We start from the raw sequence: 16434 nt of genomic DNA, 5'->3' as shown, positions 1-16434 counted from the left end.
CCGGGAATAACTTGGTGATTCAGAGAGAAGTGTGGAAGAACAGGAGGCTGCAGACCTGAGCAGTCACTGGCTACCAACATAATCAATAAGAATGGCATCTATTAATTGAACACCTACTATGTGCATAGAGATGCTTTACATGAATCATCTCTGCATCTCACAATACCTGGCCAGGAAGAGCTTAGGTCTGTTGACCCCACCTCCAGGGCTCTTGTCATGACGCCGCTGCTGATTAACCTCTTGCCTACCATCCTGCATTCTCCCATCCCTAAAACCATTCCATGGACCAAGACACTGAGTGAGCCCCAGAAAGTTATCATTTTCCCAAGATCACACAGCAAACAAACAGTGCTCCTCATAGTACAGGAGAAAGATCAAGAGACAAATTTTTCTTTGCTTTTACCCTGCTAAGCCTCAGTTTCCTCATCAGTAAAATGGGCATCATGATAGCACCTACCTCACAGGGTAGATAATGAAACCACGTATGTGCAGTATCTATGTGGTATGGTTTGGCTGTGTCCCCACTCAAATCTCATCTTGAATCATAGCTCCCATAATTCCCATGTGTCATGGGAGGGACCTGGTGGGAGGCAATTGAATCATGGGGGCGGGTCTTTCCCATGCTGTTCTCGTGATAGTGAATAAGTCTCATGAGATCTGATGGTTTTATAAATGGGGGTTCCCTCACACAAGGCCTCTCTTGCCTGTTGCCAGGTAAGACATCCCTTTGCTCTTCCTTCCTCCTCCGCCATGGTTGTGAGGCTTCCCCAGCCATGTGGAACTGTGAGTCCATTAAACCTCCTTTTTTATTTTATTTTATTTTTTTTTTTTTTGAGACCGAGTCTCACTCTATGGCCCAGGCTGGACTGCAGTGGTGTGATCTTGGCTCACTGCAACCTCTGCCTCCCGGGTTCCAGAGATTCTCCTGCCTCAGCCTTCTGAGTAGCTGGGATTACAGGTGCTTGCCACCACGCCTGGCTAATTTTTGTATTTTTAGTAGAGATGAGGTTTCACCATGTTGGCCAGGGTCATCTCGAACTCCTGACCTCAGGAGATCCGCCTGCCTCGGCCTCCCAAAAGTGCTGGGAGTACAGGCGTGCGCCACAACGCCCGGCCTAAACCTCTTTTCTTTATAAATTACCCAGTCTCAAGTATGTCTTTATTAGCAGCTTGAGAACAGACTAATACACTGAGTATATGTAGCAGGCTTGCAACTTCTCCTGGTGTGAGGTGTAAAGGGGATACTGAAGGGAAGCGGGTGTTAGTTGTCATTTGTCATAGCAGAAGGAGGTCTGGTTCCAGGGGTTAGCTGTTGCTCTTATAAAGCCCTGGGTGAGTCTTGAATGGTGCCTGTTCACGATGTACCATGCACTGTTCAGTTTCACAGCATTCTTTCATTTCCTCCTCCCTGCAGCGCTATGATCCAGGTACAATTATGGTCATTCCCCTTTTACAGATGAGAAAATCAAGGTAAAGAGAGGAACATTAGACAGTGAGTGGCAGAGTCAGACTCAGACCCAGTCCGTCTCAGCCCCCTCAGCCACGCTGTGTCTCTCACGCCAGCTTTGCCTCTTTTCCAGTTTGGCACCAACTGGCCCGTGTACATGACCAAGCCGGATGGTACGTATATTGTCATGACGGTCCAGGAGCTGCTGCCCTCCTCCTTTGGGCCTGAGGACCTGCAGAAGACCCAGTGACAGCCAGAGAATGCCCACCGCCTGTAACAGCCACCTGGAGAACTTCATAAAGATGTCTCACAGCCCTGGGGACACCTGCCCAGTGGGCCTCAGCCCTACAGGGACTGGGCAAAGATGATGTTTCCAGATTACACTCCAGCCTGAGTCAGCACCCCTCCTAGCAACCTGCCTTGGGACTTAGAACACCGCCGCCCCCCTGCCCCACCTTTCCTTTCCTTCCTGTGGGCCCTCTTTCAAAGTCCAGCCTAGTCTGGACTGCTTCCCCATCAGCCTTCCCAAGGTTCTATCCTGTTCCGAGCAACTTTTCTAATTATAAACATCACAGAACATCCTGGATCAAAGCGTGTGTCTTGCTCTGTCTCTATCCTTGCTTGCAGCTCTTAGGAGGGACAGCATGATTTGTCTTTATAGGAAGAGCTGGACTCTTTCTGTTCGGAGAGGAAATGGGTACCTTGGAACGATGGACCTTATGGTGTGGAGAGCTGAGGTTTTAGGCAACTTGCCCCAGTGTTCTCTAAATGGGCAGCTCCCCTGGGCTGGACCTGACTGCCAATAACCATTCTAGAGTGTGTTTTTGTCTCATTATAGACCTGAGCACCAGGAGACTCCAGAGTATAAAGGGTCAGGCACGGTTTGTCTAGACAGTGTAACAAAGGGTTTTCTCAGTAGCTACTGTGTGTCAGGTACTTTTGTGTGCATCATTTTAAGTTTAACGTGCTCCACAGTTCTGTGAGGAGGGTGTGGAGATGCCCCCTTTTCACAGATGAGAGCACTGGGCTTTGGAGAAGTTGAATACCCTGCTCTAGGACAATAGCAAAGCTCAGAACAGAATCCAGGTCCCTTAACCCCCACTGTGGTCCGGAAACATTGCATGCTTTTTGCCATGAACTATGCTAAGGTGTGTGACATATATGAACCCGTTCAGTCCTCATTTGTCAAACTCAAAGGTTAATTATTAGTGTTCTCAATTTAGAAATAAGCAACTCGAAGCTCAGAGTGATTGAGTTGCTCACCCAAAGTCACACAGCTAATGTGGCAGAACTGGAATCAGAACTAGATCTGTCTGGGCCGGGCGCGGTGGCTCACGCCTGTAATCCCAGCACTTTGGGAGGCCGAGGAGGGCAGATCACCTGAGGTCAGGAGTTTGAGACCAGCCTGGCCAACATAGTGAACCCCTGTCTCTTCTAAAAAATACAAAAATTAGCTGGGCGTGGTGGCAGGTGCCTGTAATCCCAACCACTCAGGAGGCTGAGGCAAGAGAATCATTTAAACCCAGGAGGTGGAGGTTGCAGTGAGCCGAGATTGTGCCACTGCCCTCCAGCCTGGGTGACAGAGTGAGACTCCATCTCAAAAACAATAACAACAAGGATTCCAAGGATTTCTTTCCATTCCCCCATAACTGATGTCTCAATTTACTGATTATCTTTTATATGTCAAATATGCTAAATATTGCAGAGAAAAACAGCCTCTGCCCTTGAACTCCCAGCCTGACAGATTGAGAGAAAGAGAGGTGTACACAGGTCTAATGCACAGGAGTGCACACTGTGATCCAGGCAGAACCAAGTGTCAGGTGGGTGTGTCGGGGAGCCTGCTGCTATCTGGAGTGTGAGGACAGGGAGGAACTGTTTCTTTCATGGGTGCATTGGTTATCACACATGCACAAAATTAGGAAGGTCAGGACTGAATAAGGAAGGAGCCAGGGTGGGTGCTCTGGAGGGGGATGACAGCTCCAGGAGCCCTCCCAGGAGGAGTTGGTCTTGGGGCTGGCTCATTGGGTGGGGTAAGAATACAGCTTAGGTTTCCTGTTCCCAGGGCAAGCAAGTACCTAGGAGCACCCAAGTGGACATCACCCCTTCCGTGGAAGCCCTTTCCACCCTGGTCCAGTGTTGCCACCTGATGAGAATGGCTTTGCCACAACATACTCAGACTTATCTGCTGGCATCTTGGGAGCATCCTAGTCATTCCAGCATGGCTATATGACACACAACTCCATTCTGCGTTTTTTGTTTTTGTTTTTTTTTTTGAGATGGAGTCTCACTCTGTCACCCAGGCCGAAGTGTAGTGGTGCGATCTCAGCTCACTGCAACCTCTGCTGCCCGGGTTCAAGTGATTCTCCTGCCTGAGCCTCCCAGGTAGCTGGGATTACAGGCACCTGCCACCGCGCCTGGCTAACTTTTGTAGTTTTAGTAGAGACGGGGTTTTACCATCTTGGCCAGGCTGGCCTTGACCACCTGACCTCATGATCCACCCGCCTCGGCCTCCCAAAGTGCTAGGATTACAGGCGCGAGCCACCACGCCCGGCCTGACTTTCTTTAGAAATGGCTTTGGTGGCTGAGCACAGTGGCTCACACCTATGATCCCAACACTGTGGGAGGCTGAGGTAAGAGGACCTCTTGAGGTCAGGAATTCAAGACTAGCCAAGTAAACAGTGAGATTCTGTCTCTAAAATAAACAAATAATTAAATAAATTAATTAAATAATAAAATAAACTAAATAAATTAAATTAGCTTGGCCTTATGATACTTGCCCATGGTCCCAGCTACCCAGGAGGCTGAAGCAGACGGATCTCTTGAGGCCAGGAGTTCAGGGACACAGTGGGCCATGATTGCATCACTGCACTCCAGCCTGGACAACAGAGTGAGATACTGTCTCTAAAACAACAACAGGCCAGGCACAGTGGCTCACACCTATAATCCTAGCACTTTGGGAGGCCGAGGCAGGTAGATCACTCCTGACTTGAGGTCAGGAATTTGAGACCAGCCTCTCCAACATAGCAAAACCCTGTCCCTACTAAAAATACAAAAAATCAGCCAGGCGTGATGGTGCGTGCCTGTAATCCCAGCTACTCAGGAGGCTGAGGCAGGAGAATCGCTTGAACCCAGGAGGCAGAGGTTGCAGTGAGCTGAGATTACGCCACTGCACTCCAGCCTGGGCAACAAAAGTGAAGCTCCATCACAAAAAAATAAAATAAAATAAAGGCCCAGTGTTTGACCCTCAGTAAATTCTCCGTAAATCTTGGCTGTTAACCCTCAACAAGGGTGACAAATTTTGTTTTTTTTTAAGGATGGATTTGTTTTTGCAAAATTTTACAGCCTTTTTTTTGAGATATAGTCTCCCTCTGTTGCCCAAGCGGGAGTGCAGTGACGTGATCTCAGCTCACTGCAGCCTCTGCCTCCAGGGTTCAAGCAATTCTCCTCCCTCAGCCTCCTAAGTAGCTAGGATTACAAACTCCCGCCACTACGCCCGTCTAATTTTTGTATTTTTAGTAGAGACGGGGTTTCACCATGTTGGTCAGGCTGGTCTCGAACTCCTGACCTCAAGTGATCTGCCTGCCTCGGCCTGCCAAAGTACTGGGATTACAGGCGTGAGCCACTGCATACAGCCTATACGTTCTTTTCACAATTTTTTTTTTTAATTATTATTTTTTTGAGACGGAGTCTCACTCTGTCGCCCAGGCTGGAGTGCAATGGCATGATCTCAGCTCACTGCAAGCTCCGCCTCCCGGGTTCACGCCATTCTCCTGCCTCAGCTTCCCAAGTAGCTGGGACTACAAGCGCCCGCCACCATGCCCGGGTAATTTTTTGTATTTTTAGTAGAGACGGGGTTTCACCGTGTTAGTCAGGATAGTCTCGATCTCCTTACCTCGTGATCCGCCCACCTCAGCCTCCCAAAGTGCTGGAATTACAGGCATAAGCCACCACGCCCAGCCTCTTTTCACAATTATCTATCGGTGCTTACTGCTGAGACCAGTTCCCAGGGACACAGCAGTAAGCGAGGCAAACCCTCACAGAGCTCCTAGTTTATCAGTGGGAAAAAGATCTACATGATTATAGTACTTCATGACAAGTGAAGAAAGCCCTGGCAGCAAGCAACAGAAAGAGCAGAACTTGACTGGGCACAGTGGCTCATGCCTGTAATTCCAGCATTTTAGGAGGCTGAGGCAGGCGGATCTCTTGAGTCCAGGAGTTCAAGACCAGCCTGGGCAACATGGTGAAACCCCATCTCTACAAAAAGTTTAAAAAATTAGGCCAGCCATGGTGGCTCACGCCTGTAATCCCAGCACTTTGGGAGGTCAAGGCGGGTGGGTCACGAGGTCAGAAGTTCGAGACCAGCCTGACCAACATGGTGAAACCCCATCTCTACTAAAAATACAAAAATTAGCCAGGTGTGGTGGCACATGCCTGTAATCCCAGCTACTCAGGAGGCTGAGGCAAAAGAATCGCTTGAACCCAGGAGGCACAGGTTGCAGTGAGCCGAGATCATGCCACTGTAGTCCAGCCTGAGCGACAGAGCGAGACTCTGTCTCCAAATAAATAAATAAATAAATAAATTTAAAAAATTAGCAGGGCGTGGTGGCAGGCACGTGTAATCCCAGCTTCTCAGGAGACTGCCATGAGAGGATCACTTGAGCCCGTGAAGTGGAGGATGCAGTGAGCCGAGATCGCACCACTGTACTCCAGTCTGGATGACAGAGCCAGACCCTGTCTCAAAAAAAAAAGAAAGAAAGAAAGAAAAAACAAAGAATAAAACTTGGCTTCATGCAAGACCACCTGGAGGAGAGGCTGTTTTAGTCAGAGCAGAGAAGTGTCATCCAGTAAGGGAATGGGGTTTGGAGAAGGGTAAAATATGAGACTGATGGCAGGACTAAGCCTAGTATCCTTATACTATGTGGAAACAATCTATGGAAGGCGATTCTCAAAGGATTCTAGAGATTCTCCAACAATGGCCTCTTGGAAGAACAATACTTATTTGCCTGGAGAGAGGTAATAAAAGCATTTTCACTTTGCAGCCCCATTGTGCAGAACACAGCGCGGAGGACATGCGTTTTTCGGAGCAGTCCCATTGTGCAGAACGCGGTGCTGAAGACATGTGTTTTCAGAGCAGCTCATGTTCTTTTTTTTTTTTTTTTTTTTTGAGACAGAGTTTCACTCTTGTCGCCCAGGCTGGAGTGCAATGGCGCGATCTCGGCTCACCGCAACCTCCGCCTCCCAGGTTCAAGCGATTCTCCTGCCTCAGCCTCCCTAGTAGCTGGGATTACAGGCATGTGCCACCATGCCTGGCGAATTTTTGTATTTTTAGTAGAGATGGGATTTCACCATGTTGGCAGGCTGGTCTCAAACTCCTGATCTCAGGTGATCCCCCCACCTTGGCCTCCCGAAGTGCTGGGATTACAGGCATGAGCCACCGCGCCTGGCCAAGAGTGTGTTCTATTGTCCAGCACTGTCTGTGATTTTTAGGACCCTAAAGCACAGTCCCAGATTCCCGTGGAAATTAATAGAAGCATGTATATTTCTGCTGCTCTGGCCAGCTGCTGCTAATTGCTCATGTAAACCATGTGACTCTTTAGTGTTTCCTTTTGGCAGGGAGGAGAGCATGGCTATAACTGACAGATATTCAGGGTACTTTGGATCTCTGTGTCTGAAATAAAGCCAGAGAACACTGTTCAAGAATAAATAATGGGAAAAAAAATGGAATGGCCTAATAAGTCTCTCATGTGTTTATTTATTTATTTATTTTTTTTTTTTTTGAGACGGAGTCTTGCTCTGTCGCCCAGGCTGGAGTGCAGTGGCGAGATCTCAGCTCACTACAAGCTCTGCCTCCTGGGTTCATGCCATTCTCCTGCCTCAGCCTCCTGAGTAGCTGGGACTACAGGCGCCTGCCACCACACCCGGCTAATTGTTTGTATTTTTTAGTAGAGACGGGGTTTCACCATGTTAGCCAGGATGGTCTCGATCTCCTAACCTCGTGATCCACCCACCTTGGCCTCCCAAAGTGCTGGGATTACAGGGGTGAGCCACTGCGCCCGGCCTGTGTTTAATATTTTGTATATGGTGATATGAGCATGGGAACAGATGTGAAAGGAATGCCCAATCTGTAAACACAGTTTTTGATGGGTACAGGAAAGAGGCGTTAAGAAGATTAAATTGTTAGGCTGGGCATGGTGGCTCACACCTATAATACCAATACTCTGGGAGGCCGAGGTGGACGGATCACCTGAAGTCAGGAGTTCAAGACCAGCCTGCCCAACATGACAAAACCTAGTCTGTACTAAAAAAATACAAAAATTAGCCGGGTGTGGTGGCACACGCCTGTAATCCCAGCTACTCAGGAGGCTGAGGCTGGAGAATCACTTGAACCCAGGAGGCAGAAGTTGCAGTGAACTGAGATCACACCACTGCACTCCAGCCTGGGTGACAGAGTGAGACTCCATCTCAAAAAAAAGGAAAACTCTATGACTGAATAGAAAACTATATGGCATAATGGTGACATTAGTTATCTATTGCTGTATAGCAAGTTACTCCAACATTTAGTGGCAGAGGACAACAAATACTTATCATCTCACAGTCTCTGCGGGGCAGGATTCTGGGCTGAGCCAGGTCCTATGGCTCAAGGTCTCTTACAAAGTGGCAATGAATGTGTCAGGAAGGGCTTCAGTCTCATCGGAAGATTCGACTGGGGGTGGATCCACTTCAAAGCTCACTCACAGTTTCTGGCAGGATTCAGTTCACTGTAGGCTGTTGCTGTTACTATTCAGTTCCTTGCTATGTGGGCCTCTCCACAGGGCAGTTTACAACCTGGCAGCTCACTTCTCTTAGAACAAGCAAGCAAGACAGAAACCAGAGTCTTTGGAATGTCATGAAAGCGACAGTCCATCACTTTTGACAAATTTAGTCCACAGAAGCAAGGCATTAACATCCAGCCCACAATCCAGAGGAGGGGATAATATATATGGCACAAATGCCAGGAGGTGGGTATTCTAAAGATGTAAAAATTCACAATGTACATGAACAAGGAAAACAAAATAAAATTAAAAAGTAGATAAGCATGGTGGAAGGGTCAGAAGATGCAGGCCTGGTTAGCCCTGTTAAGGAGTTTGACCTTATTCCAAAGGGCAGCCATCAGTTTCAGGTGTGGGTCACGTGGTCAGCTGTATACCTTAAATATCTCAGTTTGCTAAATCAGGAACTAGTAGAGGCTGGCCACCATGGCTCATACCTGTAATTCCAGCATTTTGGGAGGCTGATGCAGGAGGATCGCTTGAGGCCAGGAGTTCGAGATCATCCTGGGCAATGTGGCGAGACCCTGTCTCTACAAAAAATTTAAAAATTAGCTGGATGTGGTGGTGTGACCACCAATGGGTTCTTCCTGCCCACTACACAAACAAAAATCATGGCATTGCAGTGAAGAAAGAGCTGAATAGACATGAGGCCAGCCATGCCACTTGGGAGACAAAATCATTACTCAAGTCAATCTCATCAAAGGCTCCTAGGTTAGGAGTTTTTCAAAGGCAGTTTGGGGAAAGGGGTGGGGCTGTCTAGGTAATGGGTGCTTGCTGCTGATTGGTTGGGTCAGAGATGAAATCACAGGGAGTTGAAGCCTCTTCTTGCACTGTGTGGGGTCACAAGAGCAGTGGAGCCATTGACTAGGGGGTCCAGGTGGAGCCATGGGTGTCAGACATGCAAAAAACTTGAAAAGGTATCTCAAAAGGCCAATCTACAACAGTGATGTTATTCGCAGGAGTAATTGGGGAAGTTGCATATCTTGTAACCTCCAGAATAATGGCTGGCAATCGTTTATGCCTATACCTTAGCAGAGTTCAGGCTCCCCTTCCCCCAGCCTGGTGGCATTTCATTAGCTTTGCAAAGACAGTTGAGTTTGGGGAAGGGCTATTATCATTTAAACTATAAAGTAAATGTCTTTCAGAGTTAGCTCAGCCTAAACCCAGGAATAATTAAGGCAACTTGAAAGCTAAAGGCAAGAGTGGGGAGGTTGGCTATATCAGATCTCTCCCACTGCCATAATTTTCTCACTGCCATAATTTCTGCAAAGGTGGTTTCAGTGGCTCACACCTATAGTCCTAGCTACCTGGGAGTCTAAGCCATGAGGAGCCCTTGAACCCAGGATTTGGAGACTGTGAGCTATGATCTCACCATTGCACTCCAGCCTGGGCAACAGAGCAAGACTTTGCCTTGGAAGAAAAGGAAGGGAGGAAGGAAGGAAGAAAGGAATGGAGGAAGGAAGGAAGAAAGGAAGGGAGGAAGGAAGGGAGGGAGGGAGGAAGGAAGGAAGGAAGGAAGAAAGGAAGGGAGGGAGGGAGGAAGGAAGGAAGAAAGGAAGGGAGGGAGGGAGGAAGGAAGGAAGAAAGGAAGGGAGGGAGGGAGGGAGGAAGGAAGAAAGAAAGAAAGGAAGAAAGGAAGGGAGGAAGGAAGGAAGAAAGGAAGGGAGGAAGGAAGGAAGGGAGGGAGGAAGGAAGAAAGGAAGGGAGGAAGGAAGGAAGAGAGGGAGGGAGGAAGGAAGGAAGAAAGGAAGGGAGGGAGGGAGGAAGGAAGGAAGGAAGAAAGGAAGGGAGGGAGGGAGGAAGGAAGAAAGGGAGGGAGGGAGGGAGGAAGGAAGAAAGGAAGGGAGGGAGGGAGGGAGGAAGGAAGAAAGGAAGGGAGGGAGGGAGGGAGGAAGGAAGGAAGAAAGGAAGGGAGGAAGGAAGGAAGGGAGGGAGGAAGGAAGAAAGGAAGGGAGGAAGGGAGGGAGGGAGGAAGGAAGGAAGGAAGAAAGGAAGGGAGGGAGGGAGGAAGGAAGGAAGGAAGAAAGGAAGGGAGGGAGGGAGGGAGGAAGGAAGAAAGGAAGGAAGAAAGGAAGGGAGGAAGGAAGGAAGAAAGGAAGGGAGGAAGGAAGGGAGGGAGGGAGGAAGGAAGAAAGGAAGGGAGGAAGGAAGGAAGGAAGGGAGGAAGGAAGGAAAGAAGGAAGGGAGGAAGGAAGGAAGAAAGGAAGGGAGGGAAGGAAGGAAGGAAGAAAGGAAGGGAGGGAAGGACGGAGAGAGGGAGGGAGGGATAGAGGAAGAAAAGGTAGAGATATGAAGAAAACTATCAGAAAAAAGCTAAAAAGGTAAAAAATCATTGTCTCCAGGCTGGGGCATTAGGTTTACAAAGAGTTGGGACAGAAGATTGTTGCTTTTCATTATAAGCCTATCTACATAAGCTCTTAGTATTTTTTAAACCATGTATTTATATTACTTTTATTTAAAATAATTATTAATTAAAAACAAGAACAGCAGAGCTCACACCTGCAATCCCAGCACTTTGGAAGGCCAAGGTAGGCAGATTGCTTGAGCCCAGGAGTTCAAGATCAGCCTAAGCAACATAGAGAGACCCCTCTCTTAAAAACAAAACAAACGATCAAAGAAAAAAACAGAAAGTGGATAAAAAGGAAACCATGGAAAGGAAATTCATTTGGCAATGATGTGGTGCACATTCTAAAGCATAAATGCAGTTAGTTGATTCTGTTGGGGTGGGGATGTGAGTTCTTAATACTCCTGTTTCCTTCCAGCCTTTCTCCACCCCTCCCCTCACTCCTGCTGGGAAGGAAGAGTGACTCATGATTGAGGAGTTTCAAAGTGTCGCCCAGCCCCTTCCTCTCAGCTTCCCCTTAGGCATAAGCCTGCCCACTAAGGGCTTGAATTCCCAGTTGTGTCTCAAACAAGTGCTGGGGACCCAACAGGCCCCATGCTAGGTGCCGAGGGATATGAGATTTAAACATCACAATCCCTGTCCTTACAGAACTCACATTTTAGTGGGAGAGACAAAGAAGGGACACCTAGTACAGTCCAGAGAAGGTCAAAGAAGGCTTCCTGGAGGAGGTGACCTCAAGTATGAATGGAGATTCTTTCAGGCAGTAAATCAACCCAGAGGAGTCACCATGGTGGCTGAGACAACTGGAAGTAATTGAGAAGTAACTGAGTGATGCTGGACCATAAAAGGCAGGGTGGGGGACAGTAAGAAGGATGCTAAATAGTGAGGAATGTTGTGTGCCAGGCTGAGGAGCCTGGGCTTTATCCCAAGGGCAGTGGGCAAGGGTACAGAGCTTATGAAGATTTTATACACAGTAGGCAACATGGCCATATTTGTAATGTGAACAACCACTGCAGGAGAGCAAATATATTGGATGAAGGAACCACAGATTGCCTGGGTTTTTTCATCCATCTTGCCCAGACAACATAGGGATGCTTCCTTCCAATGAAATCTCACTTTCTGCCCACTGTGGTCTTCTCCTAACCTCCAAAAACTACCGCCCAGGCGTTTCAAGTAGCAGGATTTTGATCTGGCTGCAGCTTTGCTCTGTCAACAGTTTTAGCAAAACGCCTTCCACCTCTGCAGACAATTTAGAGCTAGCACTTCTGAAATGGTCTGTGGATAAAGGATGTTGCTGCTCTGGGAAAATGTGTCTGCCTCCTGCCAGCAGGAGACAAAGAGCACTGAAACTGTGCCAAAGGATGCTGTCCAGAAAGGGAAGGTCAAACAGCCCTCAACATTCTCTTTGTTGAAGTCTTGCCTTTTTCCATTTTTACATTCAAATCAGCTTCCCCACCCCCATGTCCTTTGGGTGGGAGGAAGGTTAAATAATGCTTCTTAAGAAGATTATGTACTTTCCCAAAACTCCACAGTCCTTGCCCACCAGGAGGGAAAAGGTAGTGAAATATAAACCAAAAATAAAATTCTAAACCCCCCAACCATCTGAATGGACTCCCCCTCTCAGTCAAGGGCATTCCAAAGTTAACCTGAAAAAGTAGTTCAGGCCATGATACGAAGGGGGATTCAGATATGCCTCATTATTCCTTCCTTCCTTTTGAAATTCAGGTCCAGCTGACCAGCATTAACATCAACACAGACCTTAAGACTGATAGGCTCTAAGTCTGATAAGAAATATTTACAACGTATTCTCTCTGAAGCCTGCTACCTGGAGGCTTCATCCGCATGATAAAACCTTGGTCTCCACAACCCCTTATCTAACCAGACATTTCTTTCCACTGATGCCACGTTTTTAGATAATCACTCTTTCAACCAATTGCCAATGAGAAAATTTCTGAATCCACCTATGACCTGGAAGCCCCCAATTCCAGTTGTCCCACCTTTCTGGACCCAACTAATGTATATCTTACATGTATTGATTGATGTCTTATGTCTCCCTAAAATGTATAAAACCAAGCTGTAGTCTGACCACCTTGGGCACATATTCTCAGAATCTCCTGAGGGCCATGTCACAGGCCATTTGTCACTCATATTTGGTTCAGAATAAACCTCTTCAAATATTTTACAGAGTTTGATTCTTTTCATTGACAGAAGATACAAGGATGCCTACGGAATGGAATGTAGACCAAAAAAAAAAAAAAAAAATCTTGCAGCCGCTCCATCAAGTCCCCCACTCCATTCTCCTCTAATTCTGTGGCTGGGCATATCAAAGCCTACCTGGTAAAGAGTTGATGTTCTGTGAATGAATGAGACTTTGATACAGAATATTAAATCTGCAATATAAACAGATATTCATCAGAAAACCATATACTATCATGTACTCCATAAATATATACACATACTATGTATTCATAAAAATTTTTTAAAAAGCAACCAAACATGGCCAGGCATGGTGGCTCATGCCTGTAATCCCAGCACTTTGGGAGGCTGAGGTGGGCAGATCACCTGAGGTTGGGAGTTCAAGACCAGCCTGACCAACATGGAGAAACCCCATCTCTACTAAAAATACAAAAATTAGCCAGGTGTGGTGGCACATGCCTGTAATCCCCCCTACTCAGGAGGCTGAGGCAGAAGAATTACTTGAACCCAGGAGGGGGAGGTTGCGGGGAGCCAAGATCACGCCATTGCACTCCAGCCTGGGCAACAAGAGCGAAACTCCATCTCAAAAAAAACAAAAACAAAAAAAACCAACCAAACAAAAACTATCATTGTATTAGTCTGTTTTCATGCTGCTGATAAAGACATACCTGAGACTGGTAAGAAAAAGAGGTTTAATTGGACTTACAGTTCCACATGGCTGGGGAGGCCTCAGAATCATGGTGGGAGGCAAAAGGCACTTCTTACATGGTGGCAGCAAGAGAAAATGAGGAAGATGCAAAAGTGGAAACCCCTGATAAAACTATCAGATCTCATAATACTTATTCACTACCACAAGAATAGTATGGGGGAAACCACCCCCATGATTAAAATTATCTCCCACTGGGTCCCTCCCACAACATGTGGGAATTATGGGAGTACAATTCAAGATGAGATTTGGGTGGGGACACAGAGCCAAAACATATCAATCATATATCCAATTTCACCTTTTTGGGATACCATTAAAGAGATGAGAGGCCAGGTGCAGTGGCTCATTCCTGTAACCCCAGAGATGTGGTGGGAGTATCACTTAATGCCAGGGGTTCGAGACCAGCCTGGGCAAATAGCAAGACCCCATCTCTACAAAATATTTTTTAAATTAGCTGGACATAGTGGTGTGAGCTGTAGTCTCAACTATTTGGGAAGCTGAGGGAGGAAGGTTGCTTGAGCCCAGGAATTCAAGACTGCAATGACCCATGATCATACCACTGCACTCTAGCCTGGGTGACAGAACAAGACCCTGTCTCATAAATAAATAAATAAATAAATAAATAAATAAATAAATAAAAAGATGGGAGATGTTATGGGAGAATCTCAAGATGATTCCTTGAGACCTGAGACCAATGGCACCACCATAAAAAGAATTTTTCCTTCTCAGGAGGATAGACAGGGATGAATGGAGTCAGGACCATTGTCCCTGGGAAATGCATGCCTTTGCCCCTGGCACAGTAAGGCTGTATCTCTGACCTGAGAGGTGAGAATGCAGAACCCCTGAAATCCTTGCTGGAAACCTCTCTCTTCCAAAATCCACTTACTTGTCCATTCCATACAGATGTCTGCCAAAGAATCAAGCTTCATGCTGTGCTTGATTCAGACCTGTCAGACTTCAGATTTTTCTATAGATGGAGAAGTGAGTAAGTCCAGCCTACAATGGAAGGTTAATTAACACATCAGTCTGGAGATTTCATTTCCAGCTGATGGATTACGTATCGCAGGTCCAGTGAGTTCATTTGCAGCTCAGGGGAACAAATGCAAAGGCTTAAGACAAACGTACTCTTTAACTCAAGACAACCAATACAATGTCTTATAAGCTGTGTGGTCATCATAAGCCTCATACTAAAAGGTTGTGTTCCTGGGAGATTAAAGAAAATCTTTGTAGTTGAAACATTAAATATCTCAGAGAACCTCTTGTTCCTTCTCTATAAACATTAAAGAGAGGAGCTATAATGGTAATGTTGACCAAAAAAAAAAAGCCAAATTCTGTAAAATATTTAAAGAGGTTTATTCTGAGCCAGTATGAGTGATCATGGCTCAGAGTACAGTCTCAGGAGGTCCTGAGAAAGGATGCCCAAGGTGGCTGGGTTACAGCTTGGTTTTACACATTTTAGGGAGACAGAAGTGACAGGCAAAAATATAAATCAATACATGGAAGGCATATACATTGGTTCAGCCTGGAAAGGTGGAACATCTTGAAGCTGTGGATGCTCACAGGTTCTAGGTGGAGTCAAAGATTTTCTGACTGGCAATTGGTTGAAAGAGTTAAGCTTTGTCTGAAGAATTGAACTCAGTAGAAAGAAACGCTTGAGTTAAGATAAGGGGGGTTGCAGAAGCCAAGGTTTTGTGCTGACTCAGCATACGAGGACAGCGTCAACTCCCTATGGCTTCATCTCTGACCCAACCAATCAGCACTCCCCACTTTCTGACCCCCTACTCACCAAATTATCCATAAAAACCACCATCCTTGAGTTTTCAGGGAGATTGATTTGAGTAATAATAAAACTCTGGTTTCCCATACAGGTGGCTCTGTATGAATTAAACCCATTCTCTATTGCAATTCCCCTGTCTTGATAAATCAGCTCTGTCTAGGCAATGAACAAGGGGAACCCAATGGACAGCTATGATACCAGCATCAGGTTGGAATTTGGTATCTTATTGTCAGTCTTATGTGCACTATTGAATATTAATGCTGGTCAGTTGTGGCTAAACTCCAAAAGGGAGGGGGTATAAGGAGGCGTGTCCAACCTCCCTTCCTTTCATGGCCTGAAATTTAGTTTTTTAGGTTTTCTTTGGCCCAGAGGGGGTCCATTTAGTCAGTTGGGGAGCTTAGAACCTCATTTTTGGTTTACAGTAATGAGACACAGCAGATGAGTAGATTTATTTTATTTTAAGACAGTCTCACTCTGTAACCCAGGCTGGAGTGGAGAGTGGAGTGGCACAATCACAGCCCATTGCAGCCTCAACCTCCTGGGCTCAAGCAATCCTCCTGCCTCAGACTCTCAAGTAGCTGGGACCTCAGGCACTTGCCACCATGCCTCGCTGGGGTCTTTTAAATTATTATTATCTGTAGTGACAGGGTCTCCCTATGTTGCCCAGGCTGGTCTTGAACTCCTGGCCTCAAGCGATCCTCCCGCCTCAGCCTCCCCACGTGCTGGAGTGAACCACTGCAAACCTGGCTTCAGACGAGTGGATTTAAACTTTAAATCCACTCATCTGTGCCCCAACTAAGTTTCCATGAGTGAGCCTGTGGTTACTGGAATGTGAGATTTCTCCAACCTTCTTTCCCTTATCATTCTTCAAATTACAACTTCAGTGGAGCATTTAAAATTACAATTAAAAATTCCCTGAGGTTGATCCAAAAAATTAAATATCTGATATTCATGTGCCTCTATACAAATGGGAAATTCATCTATGCCTCTCCCAAATAAATGTGACTGGATATCACAAGAACCATAAAATTCCTCCCTTAAGGAAGATTATGAGAGAGACCAGCACACACACACACACAGTGCAAGCTAAAGCAACCCCATCTTGGATGCTAATCCACCAAGTTGATGTGTTTTGTTGGTTTTTTGGTTTTGTTT

General features: G+C 46.6%; 1 protein-coding gene across 1 annotated transcript in view; it reads left to right on the top strand.

Annotated features, from left to right (window-relative positions):
• CDA (cytidine deaminase) overlaps nucleotides 1–2038 on the top strand; it is a 29371-nt gene extending 27333 nt beyond the window's left edge. The window contains exon 4 of the mRNA XM_004024824.4: nucleotides 1581–2038. Within this exon, the coding sequence (XP_004024873.1) occupies nucleotides 1581–1697 (117 nt within the window). The 3' untranslated portion in view covers nucleotides 1698–2038. The remainder of the gene's footprint in view (nucleotides 1–1580) is intronic.
• Nucleotides 2039–16434: the final 14396 nt, after the last annotated feature.

This window comes from Gorilla gorilla, chromosome 1 (assembly GCF_029281585.2).
Source record: "Gorilla gorilla gorilla isolate KB3781 chromosome 1, NHGRI_mGorGor1-v2.1_pri, whole genome shotgun sequence".
NCBI classification, from domain to species: domain Eukaryota; kingdom Metazoa; phylum Chordata; class Mammalia; order Primates; family Hominidae; genus Gorilla; species Gorilla gorilla.
The sequence above is the reverse complement of the archived record's forward strand: the minus strand, read 5'-3'. Positions and strand labels throughout refer to the sequence as shown.